General features: G+C 38.9%; 1 protein-coding gene across 1 annotated transcript in view; it reads left to right on the top strand.

Moving 5' to 3' along the window:
* Positions 1–1,473: 1,473 nt before the first annotated feature.
* Positions 1,474–17,250, top strand: part of SRPRB (SRP receptor subunit beta) — a 37,300-nt gene continuing 21,523 nt past the window's right edge. The window contains exons 1-5 of the mRNA XM_019934192.3: positions 1,474–1,671; positions 2,235–2,329; positions 3,391–3,468; positions 6,290–6,372; positions 15,713–15,849. Coding sequence (XP_019789751.1) covers positions 1,518–1,671; positions 2,235–2,329; positions 3,391–3,468; positions 6,290–6,372; positions 15,713–15,849 — 547 coding nt within the window. The 5' untranslated portion in view covers positions 1,474–1,517. The remainder of the gene's footprint in view (positions 1,672–2,234; positions 2,330–3,390; positions 3,469–6,289; positions 6,373–15,712; positions 15,850–17,250) is intronic.

The raw sequence follows: 17,250 nt of genomic DNA, 5'->3' as shown, positions 1-17,250 counted from the left end.
TATGACTTCCAAATGAAAATCTAGCACCTATTGCTGACTTCACATTTGTTTACGGTATCACCTGCTTGATATACGATTTCAGACTTCCCAGAGGCACTGGTAACTCCATATACACAAAAGAGAGGCAGTTTTCATCCTGGCTATGTCCCCAGCTCCAAAGACCCTTCAACTGAGTTCTCTGATTCGCGTTAAGCACTTTGATCTTCCCAGCAACACACACCAAGTGCTTCAGATGCAGTCTTGATAGCTCTCCTTCTCCTTAACTCAGCTTATCCAATTAATCACTAAATCCTATATATTTTCCTTCTAAATATCTCTCATGTCTGTGCCCTCCTTTCCACTTTCCACATTTCCCTGGTTCAGACCCTGTGCATCATTTGCCAAAACACTGCAACAGCCCCAGCTGGTCTCCCTGCCTCCAGTCTTTTCTCTCTCAAACCATAGTTCTCCATTGATCTGCCAGTCATCTATTTCACTCTCAACTGAAACTTCTTACTGCACTCTAGATAAAGTCTAGGTTCCTCAGCATAGCACACGGTCCCTTCACGTCTGGTTTTTGCCAACATTTCCTGCTTCATCTCCTGCCACTTCTGCTGAAATGACACCTGCTTAGTGACAGAGACTGCAAACTGACAGCCCCTAGGCCGGCTACTTCTGACCCTATGAGGTGTTTTATTTGGGCTACAAGTTTTCATTACTTGCTGAAATTTAAAAAGTGGAAAATTTCTCTTAAAAACCTTTCTTTCTGGCTTCTCTTGAAAAACTGAAGAACTGGCCACCTTGCTCCCACATACCTGCCTGGCAGAGTGGTGGCTGCCCCCTTAGGGCAGGAGTGACAGTTTTCAACAGGCTCTGCCCGTCCCATTGACTTTCCTGGCTGCTTCCCTTAACGTAGGTATCTCAGTTGCAGCCCTGGATTTACAGTGTAGGGACACTGAATTGCTCTTTTCTTCTGCACAGAGCACCCTTTCTCCTGTTTCACCTGCAGAGGGTAACTCATCCTTCATGGCTCAGTTCCTGTCGTTTTCCTCCGGGAGCTTTTCTCTGAACCCATGTGGACTAGGCGCCCCTTTCTGCATTCCCATACCGCACCTTACATCTTCGGTCTCACCTCCTGCCACGTGATTTTCCGATGAAATATTTGTGTAATGCTTGAGTTCCTCACAAGACACCTCACCTCACGAAGGGAGCGACTAGAAATCTTCAGCAGAGATTTCTTGAGCCATTTATTTTATTCATCCATCATTTTGTCAACAACCATGAAGAGAGCGGCGACATCTGACTCATATCTTAAAGGATGAGCGTGTAACTCATACTTGTGTCTGGCAGCTCAGTCTTTTCGGCGGGAGCGCAGTGTCCAAGAGAACTACAACTACCATCAGGACCTTCGGGGTCCCGGCCTCCGAAGGAGGAAATATAACCTAGGAACTACCACTCCCGTGATGCTCCGCTTCGGACGCCTGCGCAGAGCCGAGGGCCACGTTGCTTTTGCGGTGCCGGGTAGCAAGATCTCAGCCATGGCTTCCGCGGACTCCCGGCGGATGGGGAACGGCGGCAGTGTCGGAGGCGCCTTCCAGCTCTACCTGGACTCCTTGCGGCAGGAACTGTGGCAGAGGGACCCGACGCTGCTGTCAGTCGTGGTGGCGCTCGTCGCGGTGCTGCTGACGCTGGGTAAAGAGGCGGTCGGTAGATATGGCGGGTGCAGGGCTGGCGGGGATCCGAGCTTGGACTGGGCTTGTGCAGACCGCGGACGCGGAACGGACATGGCACCGGGGGGGCGTCTAGAGAGGGGGACTCACCCCTTATACCAACCTGCCCTCCTGCCTGAAGCAGCAGGAGCAGCGCAGCGTTACTAGCCCCTGTTCTGCGTGAGCGCGCGGTTCTCTCCCTTTCATTGCTCTTGCTACGAAGACTCCAATGGTCGTCGTTCCAAGTTTGAGCATCCTATGTTTGCGAACTGGGCGCTGGGGATACAAAGCTAATGAGCAAGATTGCGCTTGAAGAGTACATCGTCGGTGTAGGGGCTGCAGATGCAAAAAAATTGACAGTTGTTAGTGTTAGGCACTCAGCGGAGTCCCTAAAACAATAATGATTATAATGGTGGTAATAACAATGGAGGTAAGTTCCAGGTGAATGAAGTGTTCTGTGGTAGACTTAATTTCCCACAGCCCAACCATACATGCATATTGTTGATAATCAAGGCATAATTTTGGTTGTTTTTCTCTATTCCACAGTGTTCTGGAAGTTCATCCGGAGCAGAAGGAGCAGTCAAAGAGCTGTTCTTCTTGTTGGCCTTTGTGACTCCGGGAAAACATTGCTTTTTGTCAGAGTAAATGCTTTGATTTACACCTCTCTTAAACTTGATAGGAAATTTGAGGGCACCCCATTAGTCCTGTGAGGTGTACTTTGGAAAAGAAGCTGTGCTGACAAATTGGGGAGTTAATTCTTGAATCACTTGGTAGGATGAAAAGACTCTTGAAAAGCTCTTAAACTGGAATTTGACCATTTCTATTCTCTTGTACTTGCCAGATACTGACATTTAACCCTTATCCCATTTAAGGGTTTTATATACTAACTACTTTCATGTCATGGCTAAGGATGCCAGACCAGCTGGAGAGATAGAGGGCAGTAATCTGTATACAGTGTATAATTCTTCTGAGACTTTGTCAAAGAAACCTTTTTAAAGGGTGATTCTTCTTCTGCCTATTGGCTACTTAGGCTTCTTTTCACTAATATTTATTTTGAGTCCATGTAGTATTTTTATTTATTTATTTATTTATTTTTTGCGGTATGCGAGCCTCTCACTGTTGCGGAGCACAGGCTCCGGACGCACAGGCTCAGCAGCCATGGCTCACGGGCCCAGCCGCTCCGCGGCATGTGGGATCTTCCCGGACCGGGGCACGAACTCGTGTCCCCTGCATCGGCAGGCGGGCTCTCAACCACTGCACCACCAGGGAAGCCCTATGTAGTATTTTTAAATGTTTGGTTTTTGCTACAGAGAGTAGCGGAGGTTTTCTTCTGATTACTCTTCTTTTTGAGAGTATAAATTATTTCCCTTCCACTTTGATGATTGTAAATGTTGATGGAAGGTCGGTAAATTTGGCCACTAACCGTTTGAAACTATTATTTGAAAATAATAGTTTAAAAATAATAGTTATCCCCCTCCTCTCGTTAAGGAGAGGGGAATGAAGTTTGCAATTAATTAGATTTTTGTACAAGCAAAGGAAGAAAGAAAAAAAAAACTAATATGGTCCTTTTCAGCTATTGCAAGTAACATTCGTTTATTTGACCTTACACCTAGGAGAGTTAGAGCAAAGTTACTTTCTTTAGGTTTGCTATTTATGTGTTTACTCTGATCTCCCCCATGTTGTGTTTTGTTTTGTTTTACAGTTGTTAACAGGCCTTTACAGAGACACTCAGACTTCCATCACTGACAGCTCTGCTGCCTACAGAGTCAACAATAACAGGGTAAGAGGTTCCTAGAATGTGGGGAGTCTGACAGTTTTACTTTACTTCGGTGTGTCAGGAAAAGGCATTTCTAGGATAAATTAGTCTGAGGGCATAGGTACGTTCATAGCTTATTTTTATGGATAAATATTGTGCATGTGACAAATTCTTCTTTTGACCATCCAAGCAGTGGACTTAATCATGCCCTCCCCTGCTTTGTTGTACCTTATGCACACTGATTATTTATTAATTTTTGTTTCTGTGTCTTAATTCCAACTTTACCATGAGTTCTTAAGAGTGAGCATTAAGCCTTTTTCTTTAGTACATGTATATGGGACAAAAATTCAGAAGGTTAGAAAGGATATTTGGTGAAAAGTAATTTTGCCTTTCCTATCCCTTCTTACAAGTCTTCTCTTTGGAGGTAGTAACTTACCATTTTCCTGTATAGCCTTCCAGATGGTCTATGCTATACAAACATATCTGTATATCTTTACTTTTTTCTTTTTTAACACTGTGTTCTACCCCCTCCCGTTTGTTTTTGTTTTTAATTTAACAATATAACTGATACAGCTTGGATTTGTTTTCATTTTTTCTTCCTCATTTGCATACATAGTACTACCAGGTTGTTTTATGACCTGCATAGTATTCCATTACGTGGCTATACCATACAATTTTTTTTTTCCTTTCTTAAAGCCTTTACTTTTGAGACATGACAGAAAAATCTTACAGGTACACATGGAAAAGTAGTACATGATCACAGTTGAATGTGAAGACAGTATAATCAGAAAGCTTTTACTCCTGTCAACTAATGTTGAGTTTTTATTTAATAAGAGCCCTATTAACAGACATTTAGTTTTTTGGTTGTTACAATCTTGCTTTTACAAACAGTGTTGCAGTGGATATCTTATGGAGTATACATGAGTATATTTAAAAAACACCAATAAGGAATCGTGAGAAGGACTTTTTATGTACCTGTATGGCCCCAGAATGTAGATAGTGACTGCCAAGCCAATTATAATGCTTAATAGGTATTTAGTGAGTGAGTGGAAGGAAGGTGGGTGGATGACTGATTGGAGGCATTAGATGTATAGATGGATGAATTAGAATGGTGATTTTAGAGACTTTTTCTCCCTCTCCTTGGGTCCTCCCCACCCCGCCCTGCCCTTTTCTGGTACCTCCAGTATTAAACATTGTAAGCAAAGATAAAGAGACATCCTTTTAAATGTCTTAGAGGTATTTTTTTTCTTTTTTCAATAGTGGCACTGTTTCTGACTCAGACCTTTTTAAACTCCCAAGGATTCAGATTTTGAAATTTCAGATTTGGGAGATCTTTAATTCTTGGGGCACTTGTACTAGATATTTTAAGTGGGGTATTCCAGGGTATGCTTTAGACCTGTACTTTCCAACAGAGTAGCCACTGATCGTGTGTGACTGTTGAGCACCTGAAATATGACCAGTCCAAATTGAGGGCTGCTATAAGTATAAAATATACATCAGATCTTGAAGACTTGGGATGAAAAAAAGAATAAATATCAATTTCTTGAATTTTTTTTATATGTTATAAAGCTAATTTAGATATACTGGGTTATGTAATACATATTTTTAAAATTTTACCTGTTTCTTTTTACTTTTTTAATATAGCTATCAGAAAACTTAACATTACAAATAAGACTTGCATGTTTCTATTGAATATGTAAAACATCCCTCCCTTTTTTACTTCTTTTCCCACCCTCTTTGTGTTTTAGATTTAGTCTCTCAAAATAGTAATGTATTTAGTACTGTACCTTATGGATTGTTTATAGTATGTGTTGTGGTGCTGATTATGAAATGTGATGGGGGTCCCAACCTGAGGTCCCTACACTACCAGTATAAAAATAGAAAAAAGGCTAATACACTTCGTGTATTACCTATAAAAGATTAAACAGACTAAGTGACAGGTCACAGTGTATCCAGCTGTAATTATGTCAAATCTGTGCATAATGCTGACTTCCTCCTGCTGAATAGTGGTTGAGGCTGGCTGTGGAGAAGGCAGAACATATGAGAAATGATCCGTGGGTCTGATAAATGTACCGGGGCTATACCCGAGAGTCTTAGGATTGAGCATTGCCACATCTGCATTGAACCTGAGCTCAAGAATGAAGGCCTGGCATGAATAGCATGTAAGTGGGCACTTAATCAGTCTGCTCCGTAGTGGCACAACCCCGCCCTGTTCAGTGATTGTCACCTGGATCAAGAATTGACAAAAAATATTGACAGAGTTGGAACAAATAAATGGTGTGTCTAGTGGACATATATTTTAAAATTAGATTGCAGTAGAAATATAAAAGAATGTTTTGTTTTTATAAAGGTTGGGGATCCCTGCAGTCGTAACATGTTATATGATAAAATGTAGGTTCTTATATTATTTAGTTTGTGAATATTTATTACTGTTTTTCCCATGTTTTTGCTTTTATTCATACTGGTATTTTTCCCAGCCTCAGGTGGACTTTCCTGACTTCCCCATACAGGGTCAGGTTTCTCACGTACCCTCAGAACATTGATCAAAGTTGTAATTTTACATTTACATGTAATTTTACATTGTGTTGACCTTTCTGATTATATTATAAACTCTGTTAGGGCAGGACCATGTTTTTGTCCATTGTTAAATCTCCAGAGCCTTCACTCCATGATTTATAAATAGAGGATGCTCTGTGAACATTTGTTTGATTCATTAATCAGTTACAGTGACCTTTTCTGATTCATTAATTGGGTACCATTCTGATACCTGCGATCTGATATGAAAGATTTATGTTGTAAATGTGAATCCGGACTGAAACATTAATAATATTGCTGGCATCCTTAGGGCACTAGCCTGACCTTGATTGACCTCCCTGGCCATGAGAGCTTGAGACTTCAGTTCTTAGAGCGGTTTAAGGCTTCAGCCAGGTAAGTAGGAAGTGGGAAGGGCTTGTCTGAAATCTTTATATCAAGGCCAGCTATGTTGTTTGCTCTCATGGTATTCTGGAGGCATCCTGGTGTCCTGGAGTGGAAAGAGCATGGACCCTGGGGTCAGCATTTCTGGGTTGCAAGTCCACCTTCACTTGGATTATATGAGATAATATTTGAAAATATTTCTCAGAGTGTTCAGAAAGTGTTTACCCTTATTATGATGTCAGTAAATTTTTCATTTACTCTGAGGACAAATTTAGTAATGTGTAGAACTATTAAAATCTGAAAAAAGAATTTTAAAGCTAGGTGGCATCTGAGAAGATATTAAAATCCAACATTATTTATTTCTATCCATAAATTATCTAAAACTGATGCCTGAAAAGTACAGAAGAATATTTTCATATTTCTTTTAGTATTGTCCTAGTATTACTGACTCTTATTTCCTAAATTTCTTGTGCTTCAGCTTAAGATGCTTTATTCTTGTGTAGTCTCTAACACTGGTAGGAGCTTGAGGAAAATCAAAATACCACATTTCATTTATTTTAAGACACATTTTAACATCTATGAAATTGGAATGCCATTTATAGTTAATGGTGTCATAGTTTAATTGGCAGTATTTTCTTTCTTAGTTGAACCTGAAATAATATGTGTTTTAATTGATGGAATCTGGGTTGATGGAATGAGGTAGTTGTTTCTTTCCTTATTTTTGAAGGTATCTTGTTTTGTATTTTGTTGTTGCTTCTTGGCCCACAAGGTGGTGGTGATGAGCAATCTGTTGAGACTGTTGCTTGATTTGAAGAAAAAAAAAAAAAAAGGGCTTCCCTTGTGGTGCAGTGGTTGAGAGTCCGCCTGCCATTGCAGGGGACATGGGTTTGTGCCCCGGTCCGGGAAGATCCCACGTGCTGTGGAGCGGCTAGGCCCGTGAGCCATGGCTGCTGAGCCTGCGTGTCCGGAGCCTGTGCTCCGCAACGGGAGAGGCCACAACAGTGAGAGGCCCGCGTACTGCAAAAAAAAAAAAAAAAAAAAAAAAGACTATTTTTAGAGAGTTTTAGGTTCACAGCAAAATTGAATAGAAGGCACAGAGATTTCCCATATAACCCTACCCCTACACATGTCTAACCTCCCCTATTATCAGCATCCTTCACCCCAGTGGTTCATTTGTTGCAACTGATGTACCTAAATTGACACATAATAATCGCTCAGTCTGTATGTTACATTAAGATTCACTCTTGGTGTTGTACATTCTAGGAATCTGAAGAAAGGTACAATGATATGTAGTCACCATTATAGTATCTTAGAGAGTAGTTTCACTGCCCTAAAAATTCTCTGTGCTGCCAGTTCATCTTTCTCTCCCCTAACCCCTCACAACCACTCATCTTTTTATTGTCTCCATAGTTTTGCCTTTTTCACAATTTCATATAGTTGGAAACATACAGTATGTAGCCTTTTCATGTTGGCTTCTTTCACTTAGTAATATGCATTTAAGTTTCTTCCATGTGTTTTCACTGTTTGATAGCTTATTTCTTTGTAGTGCTGAATAATATGCTATTGTCTAGATGTACCACAGTTTATTTATCCATTTACCTGTTGAAGGACATCTCGGTTGCCTCCAAATTTTGGCAGTTCTGAATTAAGCTGGTATTTGTGTACACGTAAGTTTTGGGGTAAATATCAAGGAGCACAATAGCAGAATCATATAGTAAGAGTATGTTTAGTTTTGTGAGAAATTGCCAAACTCTCTTCCAAAGTGGCTGTACCATTTTGCATTCCCACCAGCGATGAAAGAGTTCCAGTCACTCTGCATCCTGACCAGCATTTAGTGTTGTCAGTGTTCTGGGTTTTGGCATTCTAATGGGTATGTAGTGGTATCTAATTGTTGTTTTAATTTGCATTTCCCTGATGACATATGATGTGGAGCATCTTTTTATATTTGCTATTTATAAGTTATTTAAATCTTGTTTGGTGAGGTGTCTGTAAAGATCTTTGACCCATTTTTTAATTAAGTTGTTTGTTTTCTTACTGTTGAGTTTCAAGAGTTCTTTTATATATTTTGGGTAACGGTCCTTATCAGATATATCTTTTGCAGATATTTTCTCCCAGTCTGTGGCTTGTTTTCTCATTCTCTTGATGTTGATTTTTGTAGAGCAGAAATTTTTATCTTTACTGAAGTCCAGTTTACCATGGATTATATTGTATATAAAAAGTCATTGTCAAACCCAAGATCATCTAGGTTTCCTCCAGTGTTATCTCCTAGGAGTTTCGTAGTTTTGGTTTACGTTTAGGTGTGTGATCCTTTTTTTTTTTTTTTTTTTTTTTTTTTTTTGGCGGTACTCGGGCCTCTCATTGTTGTGGCCTCTCCCGTTGCTCACGGGCACAGCTGCTCCACGGCATGTGGGATCTTCCTGGACCGGGGCACAAACCCGTGTCCCCTGCATCGGCAGGCGGACTCTCAACCACTGCGCCACCAGGGAAGCCCCTGTATGATCCATTTTAAGTAAATTTTTGTGGAAGGTGTAAGTTCTGTATATCTAGATTCATTTTTTTGCATGTGGATGTCTGGCTGTTCCAGCACTATTTGTTGAAAAGACTATCTTTGCTTCATTTGTTGCCTTTGCTCCTCCATCAGAGATCACTTGACTGTATATATGAAGGTCTCTTTCCGGACTCTGTTCTATTGATTTATTCTCTCACCAATACCATGCTGTCTTTGTTACTATAGTTTCATAGTAAGTTGGTAACATCAGTTCTCCAACTTTATTCTGCTTCAGTATTGTGTTGACTATTCTGGGTCTTTTGCCTCTCTGTATAAACTTCAGAATCAGTTTGTCAGTATCCACAAATAAGTTGCCAAGATTTTTATTGGGATTGCATTGAGTCTATAAATCAAGTTGGGAAGAACTGACATCTTGACTCTATTTAGTCTTCCTATACATGAACGTGGAATATCTCTCCATTTTTCTAGTTCTACTTCAGTTTTGTTGATCAGAGTTTCATAGTTTTCCTCATATAGATCTCATATGATTTGTACCTAAGTTTCATATTGTGGGATGCTAATGTAAATGGTATTGTGTTTTTAATATCAAATTCCATTTGTTCATTCCTGATATTTGGGTAAGCAATTCACTTGTGTATCAACCTTGTATCCTGCAACTCTGCTATAATCGCTTATTAGCTCCTGAGCTTTTTGGTTGATTTTTTCAGATCATCTATAGTCATTTCATGTGCGAATACAGACATTTTTATTTCTTCCTTCCTAATCTATATCTTTTATTTCCTGTTGTTGTCCTAATGCATTAGCTTGAAACTACAGTACAGTGTTGCAAAAGCAATGGTGAGATGGGACATCCTTGCTGTGTTCCTGGTCTTAGCAGGAAATCTTTGATTTTTTTTCACCATTAAGTATGACGTTAACCATTTGATTTTTGTAGGTATTCTTTATCAAGTTGAAGTTCCCCTCTATTCTTAGTTTACTAGGAGGTTTTATCATGAATGGTTGTTTGATTTTGTCAAATGCTTTTTTGGATCTGTTGATACGATTGTGTGATTTTTCTTTTTTAGTTTATATATCAATGAAATGATTATGTTAATTGATGATTGAACGTTGAACCAGCCTTTCATACCACTTGGTGGTTGTGATTTTGTGATTTATAATGAGAAATGCATATTTGGTCTTCATCCCTGTTTCTGGCACAGAGCTCATAAAACCCTTAGAATTTCCTAAGTGATGAGAGTGATAAATGTGTCTTTTGTTACGTTTTTGGGGTGAGTTTTGGAAAGCACCTAAGGATGGGGGCTGGGTGCCGGAAGAACCAACCATATGATTAGAGAGTTGGAACTTTTCATTCCCATCCAGGGAAGGGAGAGGAGAGAGGCTGGAGGTTGAATCAATCACCAGCGGTCAGTTGTTCAGTTAATCACGCCTATATAATTATGCCTCTATAAAACCCCAAAAGGATGAGGTTCATAGGGCTTCTAGGTTGGGGAACCAGAATGCTTCCACATGCCACCCTGCAGGGCCCAAACTCCGTGGGACAGAGGCTCCTTTGTTCAGGATCTCACCATATGTATCCCTTCATCTGGCTGTTGATTCATATCCTTTAATATCTTTTGCAATAAACTGATAATTTAGTGAGTTAAATGAGTTTCCTGAGTTGAGCTGCTCTCACAAATTAATTGAATCCAAGAAGGAGGGGTCATGGGAACCTCTGATTTATAGCCAGTCAGTCAGAAGTACAGTTAACAACCTGGACTTCTGACTGGTGTCTGAGGTCCCTGCTACCAAATTAATCAAACCGAAGGAAGGAGCTGTGAGACCTTCGAGTCTGTAGCCTGTTGGTCGGAAGCACAGGTAACAATCTGGGCTTGTAATTGGCATCTGAAGTGGAGGGCAGTCTTGTGGCACTGAGCCCTTAACCTGCGAGGTCTGATGTTACCTCCAAGTAGATAGCATCAGAATTGAGTTGAATTGTAGGGCACCCAGCTGGTGTCAGGAGCATTGCTTGGTGGTCGGGGAACCCACATCCCCCACATTGGAATTGGGTCCAGAACCAATTATGGTGTATAATTCTTCTCATACATTGTTGGATTCGATTTGCCAATATTTTCATGAGGATTTTTACATCTGTGTTCATGAGATATTTATCTGTACTTTTCTTGTAATATCTTGGTTTGTGTTTAAAGTAATGCTGGCCTCGTAGAATGAGTAAGAAAATATTCCCTCTGTTTCTATTTTTTGAAAGAAATTATAGAGAACTTGTATATTTTCTTTCTTAAATTTTTTTAAATTGAATATTTGTGGCATATAACATTGTATAAATGTCCTTAAACATTTGATAGAATTCACCAGTAATCCCACCTGTGCTTAGTGCTCTCAGTTTTGGAAGGTTTAATTGTTGATTCAGTTTCTTTAATAGATACAGGGCTATTCAGATTGTCCGTTTCTTATGTTAGTTTTGGCAGATTGCGTCTTTCAAGGAGTTGGACCATTTCATCTAGGTTATTACATTTTGGGGCATAGAGTTATTTATAGTATCCCTTGATTGTCCTTTTAATGTCCATGAATCTGTAGTGATATCCCCTTTCATTTCTGATATTTGTAATTTGTGTCTTCTCTTTTTCTTAGTTAGACTGGCTAGAAGTTTATAAATTTTATTGATCTTTTCATAGAACCAGTTTTTGGTTTTGTTGATGTTCTCCATTGATTTCCTATTTTCTGTTTCGTTGATTTCTGCTCTTTCATTATTTCTTGCGTTTACTGTAGATTTAAATTACTCTGATTTTTCTAACTTCCTAAGGTGGAAGCTTAGATGATTGATTTTAAGTCTTTCTTCTTTTCTAATAAATGCATTCAATGCTGTAAACTTCACACGGTATAGAATTCTAGGTTTTGGGAATTCTTCTCTCAACACCTTAAATATTTCACTTGACTCTCTTCTTGCGTGCATGATGTCTGAGAAGTTGAATATAATTCTTACATTGCTTCTCTATAAGTAAGGTCTTTTTCCTTCTGGCTTATTGTGGGATTTTTTTTCTTTATCTTTGATTTTCTGTAGTTTAAAAATGATAATGGCTAGGTATAGTTCTTTTAGTATTAATCCTGCTTGGTGTTTTCTGAGCTTCTTGTGGTTTCTGTGAATCTGTGCTTTGGTGTCTGACATTAATTTGGGGAAATTTTCGGTCATTATTGTTTAAATATTTCTTCTGTTCTTTCCTCTCTTTCCTCTCCTTCTGGAATTCCCATTACATATATGTTACAACTTTTGTAGTTGTCCTGCAGTTCTCAGATATTCTGTTATGTTTTTTTAAGTCTTTGTTCTCTTTGCTTTTCAGTTTTGGAGGCTTCTTTTGAGATATCTCAAGCCAGAGATTCTTTCCTTCAGTCATGTCTAGTCTACTAATAATTCCATCAAAGGCTTTCTCCATTTCTGTTAGGTTATTTTTGATCTGTAGCTTTCTTTTTAGTTATTTCTTAGAACTTCCATCTCTCTCCTTACATTGCCCATCTGTTTTTGCATGTTGTCTACTTTATCTTTTAGAGCCCTTAGCACCACAGTCACAGTTGTTTTACATTCTTGGTCTAATCATTCCAACATCTCTTCCATATCTGAGTCTAGTTCTGTTGCTTGCCCCTTCTCTTCAAACTCTTTTTTACTTTTTAGTATGTCTTGTAATTTTTTCTTGATAGCCAGACACAATATACTGGGTAAGAACTGCCCTTAGTAACGTGAAGTGTGAGGGGAAGGGAAGTGTCCTGTGATTAGGTCTCAGTCTTAGTGAACCTGTGTCTCTGGACTGTGAGCTTCATACTTGATTCTCAACTGATTCCTCAGTAAGTTGTATTTTTCTGTATATATGTGTTGTTCTCTCCAATTTGGCGGGGAGTGATTTGCTGTATAACCTCACTTCTCTGATGAATCTAAGTGCTGTTGAGTTTTCAGTCTGGTTAGCTTTTTACTTGTTAGAATGCAGTGGTGACTTCCAGCTTCTTTCATGCTGGACTGGAAACTGGGAGTTGTGTGATTTTTTTTTTTTTTTTTATTCCTCAAACAATTGATACAAATCTAGAACTGGCAAATTTTGCTATAATTGGGTTTTAATTTCTAATTAAAATTTTTTTTCCATTTTCAATTATAAATTTTTTACAGTTCACAGTGTAATTACTCTTTGATCCAAGTATTTTGGGTAGCTAAAACGTTCAAAGTATGTAAGATACAAATGAACTCAAATCATAATCACAATAAATGCAAATTCAAAAGACATTTACTACAGTGGACCCTTGAACAGCATGGATTTGAACTGTGTAGGTCCGCTTATAGGAGGAATTTTTTCACTTAATATGTACTGCACAATCTGTGGTTGGTTGAATCCGGCAATGCCAAACCTCAGATACAGAGGGCTGGCCGTGAAGTTACACGCAGATTTTTGACTGGAGGGTCAGGCCTCTAATCCCCACATTGTTCAAGGGTCAACTTATAGTATATTGATCTGAGGCTTCTAATTTTTTAATCCTACCTTTTTTGGTTAATCAAGTTTCCCTAATATCATTTTTCCCCCTCTGCTGGTTTGAAAGTATGCTATTTTTTCTTTTTTCATTGTGACCCTCTACTTTTTTTTTTTTAAACTTTGATTACTTAAGTTTAAAATCAATAATATTGGTTTTCTTTCACTGGAACTTAAAATACCTTACTTTGATCTTCCTCACATCTTCCTTTCATTTTATTTCTCTTTCTTCTTTTTTAACACCCAACAGTTACTAATATTTTTCTCCATCATTCAGTGATCACCTAGAATTACCAGGATGTTTATGGATTTCTTTTTTCTCTATCGCTTCTTGCCTCTTACTCTTTCCTTTTGATTCAGTTTTCTTTCACGTATATCTTTTGGATATGTTTCCAGAAATGGTGAATAAGAGATAAAAGTTTCTCATCTTTTGTTCATTTGAAACTTTTTTCATTGGTCTTCATTTTTGAATAACTATTTTAGCCGAGTATAAAATCCTGGGTGGCAGTTATTTCTGTTTTCACATTGAAGGCATTACTCCTGACTTCAGATATCTGTTGTTGTAGATGGGAAAGCAGTGCTCAATCTAATTGTCATTTCATGATACAGAATCTTATGTTTTTTTAATCCTGTATTCAGGGGTAGATTATCCTTCTGTTTAGGGGTGATTTAGCTTTATCATGGTTGGGATTCAAGTGTGCTATTTCAGTTGAAAGATTTGTATCTTCAGTTCTGGAAAATGCTCAACAATATCTTTTTAGGTAGTTCTATTTCCAAATTCTCACTTTCACCTCCTGGAACTCTTATTAACATCATTGAACCTTATCATTTCTGCTCTTCTTGTCTCTTCTCTGTCATATCTTCCAAGTCTTTTTACCTTACGTATAGTTGATATTTTCGTCTTTATTTTGTAGTTTATTATATCCTTTTCAGCTGTAGTATTCTCTGCTTAACTTTTCCATTGGGTTGTTACTAATTTTGTTCTTTACTTGTAAAAACATATCTTTCAAAATCAGCCTTTTTTTTTTAGTACTATCTTTATTCTTTTATTATGGTGTCTAGTATTCTTTTAAATAATTTAAAATATTTTACTGATTGCTTTATTATTTTTAGTTTTGAGTGCTGATTAATCTGCCTTTGTGGTTCTCCCTCATAATGGTTTATTTACTGTGCTTTGTAATTTTGATCCAGATACCCTGTTCAAGGGGGTTAGGTTTTGCTGTTGATGTTGTGGTTGCTGTTTTGTTTTGTTTTTTTAAATTGCTTTAGGTTATGAAAGCCTGTCTCCAGAAGGGGTTCATATTTCCTTCTGTTGGGGGCCATAGGAGTTCATTGAGTCTGGCCCAATTTTTATATATCTTCCTGCTTGGGGATCTTACACCATGAGATAGTGTAAGTTCATACCCTGTTTCTGTGTGTGGCACAGGAGGCCTGGTGATTCAATTCTTCTTGGATTATTTTCCCACACTGTTGTCTGTTAGACTGCTTTTAAGTACTAGGCTTTGCACAGAGTGTTCAGTTCCAGCTTTCCAACTCCATGTTGGCTGTTGCACATCTCCTGGGCTTTCAAACCCTTGTTCCTAAAGCCTATTATCTGCTGTTTTCCTGGACTGCTTTGCTTTAGCTTAGATATCTCTTTATTTCTGGCACATGAGGATTCTCACTGTTGCTGCCTTAGGTTGGGCCCTACCTGGTCACTCTGCTTCTAGTTTGATTATCCTCTTAGTTGTATTTGTAATTTAGGCACTAATATTCTTTGTAAGACAGAAAAGCATAAACTCTTTAGGTCAGTGTGTTGCACCCCTTTGCCGTCTGACCTGGTTTTCCTTCATTTCCCCACCTACCTGTGTATTAACTTACCTTGAGTTCTCCAAAGCATGTTGTTCCACCACTTTGTGCCCTGCACATACTACTTTCCAGACAGTCTTTGCCACAGTAGTATTTTGTCTGGCTAAAATTCACTCAACTATTACATCCTCCTTTAAGTGTTCCTGACCTGGTTTCATGTAAATTATCTTCCTCTTTGTTTCTATTATAGCAGGTACAAGGTTTGTCCTAGTGTTTTATCACATGGTTTTGTATATGACAATTTGCTGGACTTGAGGGGAGGCATCATTTTCTTTTGTCTTTTTAGATACAGTCATTGATACATAGTAGCACTAAGTAATCCTTTGTTAAGTATTTGTGTTGTATCATTACTTGTGCAGACACCTGTATGTGAGTTTGTTTTGTTTTAATCATTAGGATTGAATTGGGCAAAATTAAGGGTATCATTTTTCAATATAATGCTGCACTATTGCATGCTCACATGGCAGTTTTTCTTTTTTTCCCCCTCCAGGGCTATTATGTTTGTTGTCGATAGTGCAGCCTTCCAGCGAGAGGTGAAAGATGTGGCAGAGTTTCTGTATCAAGTCCTCCTTGACAGTATTGGTCTGAAGAACACACCGTCATTCTTAATCGCTTGCAATAAGCAAGGTACTATCATGTTTTCTGGTAATAATAGTTGAGATTTTTCTGGGATTGCTACTAAGAATTAATACAGTTATCTACAATTGTTATTACTGAGGGTGAGAGATGATTGCTAATGAACTATAAATTAAGGATTTTAAATCTTAAAATTTATTTATACTCTAGCATTTTCATTAGTCTCCCTTACCAGGCTGTTCTAAGGAGCGACAAAGGAGTGATTGTTATCATTTATTCTTTGATACAGTGTTTTATTTTTAATCGTAAATTATTTTAATTTACCAAGTTAAGTTCATCAGATCGACAATATGTCATATCAGATACACAGTTGAGGAAGGACAGGATGGAGTCTCTCCTTTTAAACAAGTTTGCCATCTAGCACATTTCATCAAGGAGAGTTTGCAACCTTGTAAGAATGAAAAACATTTTAGTCTCAGCCAGTAAAACTAGGCTTCAGTTTTATTACCTTTAAAATCGGATTAGGAGTGATGTCAGCATCATGAGGTGTGAGACACCTTCTTTGTCTCTCCCCTTCATTCTACAACTAGTAAAACATCCAAAACTCAACAAAGGTTCCTCTGCCCAACACACTAGAATGCTGGAGAGATCCACAAGTCTACTTCTGAAGGTGGGTGGACTGGAACACATGGAGGAGGTAGAACTGGCGGAACAGTGGAAGAATGTCTACAATCTTAGCCTCTGGCCACAGTGGCTGAGCCTGAAGCCCCAGAGAACCCTATAGCAACAGGGAAGACAGCACACATGGCTCCAGCCTCCTGGCTGCAGTAGCTCCTTTGGCCACAGGGACCCGCAGCAGCAGTGGTGGTGGGGCCTGTGACCCCAATCCCCTGGCTCATGGCAGTGCTGCATGCAAACCCGACAACCCCAGATGTGGCGAAGGTGTCCGTGACTCTGTCTCCTTCACTTTTCCCCACACACCCCCCCACTGCTCAAGCAGTGACAGTGAGGGTACCAGTGACACATCTGGCAGAGGTAGTAGAGGGTGGAAAGTGCCAATTCTCAAATATGGTCAGAGGCAGCTCAGGTAAGAAAAGCCAAAAACCTGTGCTATAGCAAGAAAAAGAAAAGAAAGGTCTCTATTTTCCAACTTGTTGAACTGTAAGAATCAAGGAGAAAAAAAAAGCTTTACCTACATAAGAAAGGTATTTGCTACTTCAAATGCACTGGCAGAGGAACAGTTTGTCAAGTACCATGTAAAACCACAGTACACAGTGTAACGAAAAGAAAGTGACAGTTCTCCAGCAGCCAAACTTAAGTCATGGAAGATTGTAATCTAACTGATAGAGAATTCAAAATAGCTGTTATGAAGAAACTAAACAAGCTACAAGAGAACTCAGGAGGGCAGTTCAGTGAGCTCAGGAATAAAATTAATGAACAGAAGAAATACTT

The sequence above is a fragment of the Tursiops truncatus genome, chromosome 4, assembly GCF_011762595.2.
Source record: "Tursiops truncatus isolate mTurTru1 chromosome 4, mTurTru1.mat.Y, whole genome shotgun sequence".
In the NCBI taxonomy this organism is placed as follows: domain Eukaryota; kingdom Metazoa; phylum Chordata; class Mammalia; order Artiodactyla; family Delphinidae; genus Tursiops; species Tursiops truncatus.
This window is presented reverse-complemented; position numbering and strand designations above follow the sequence as displayed.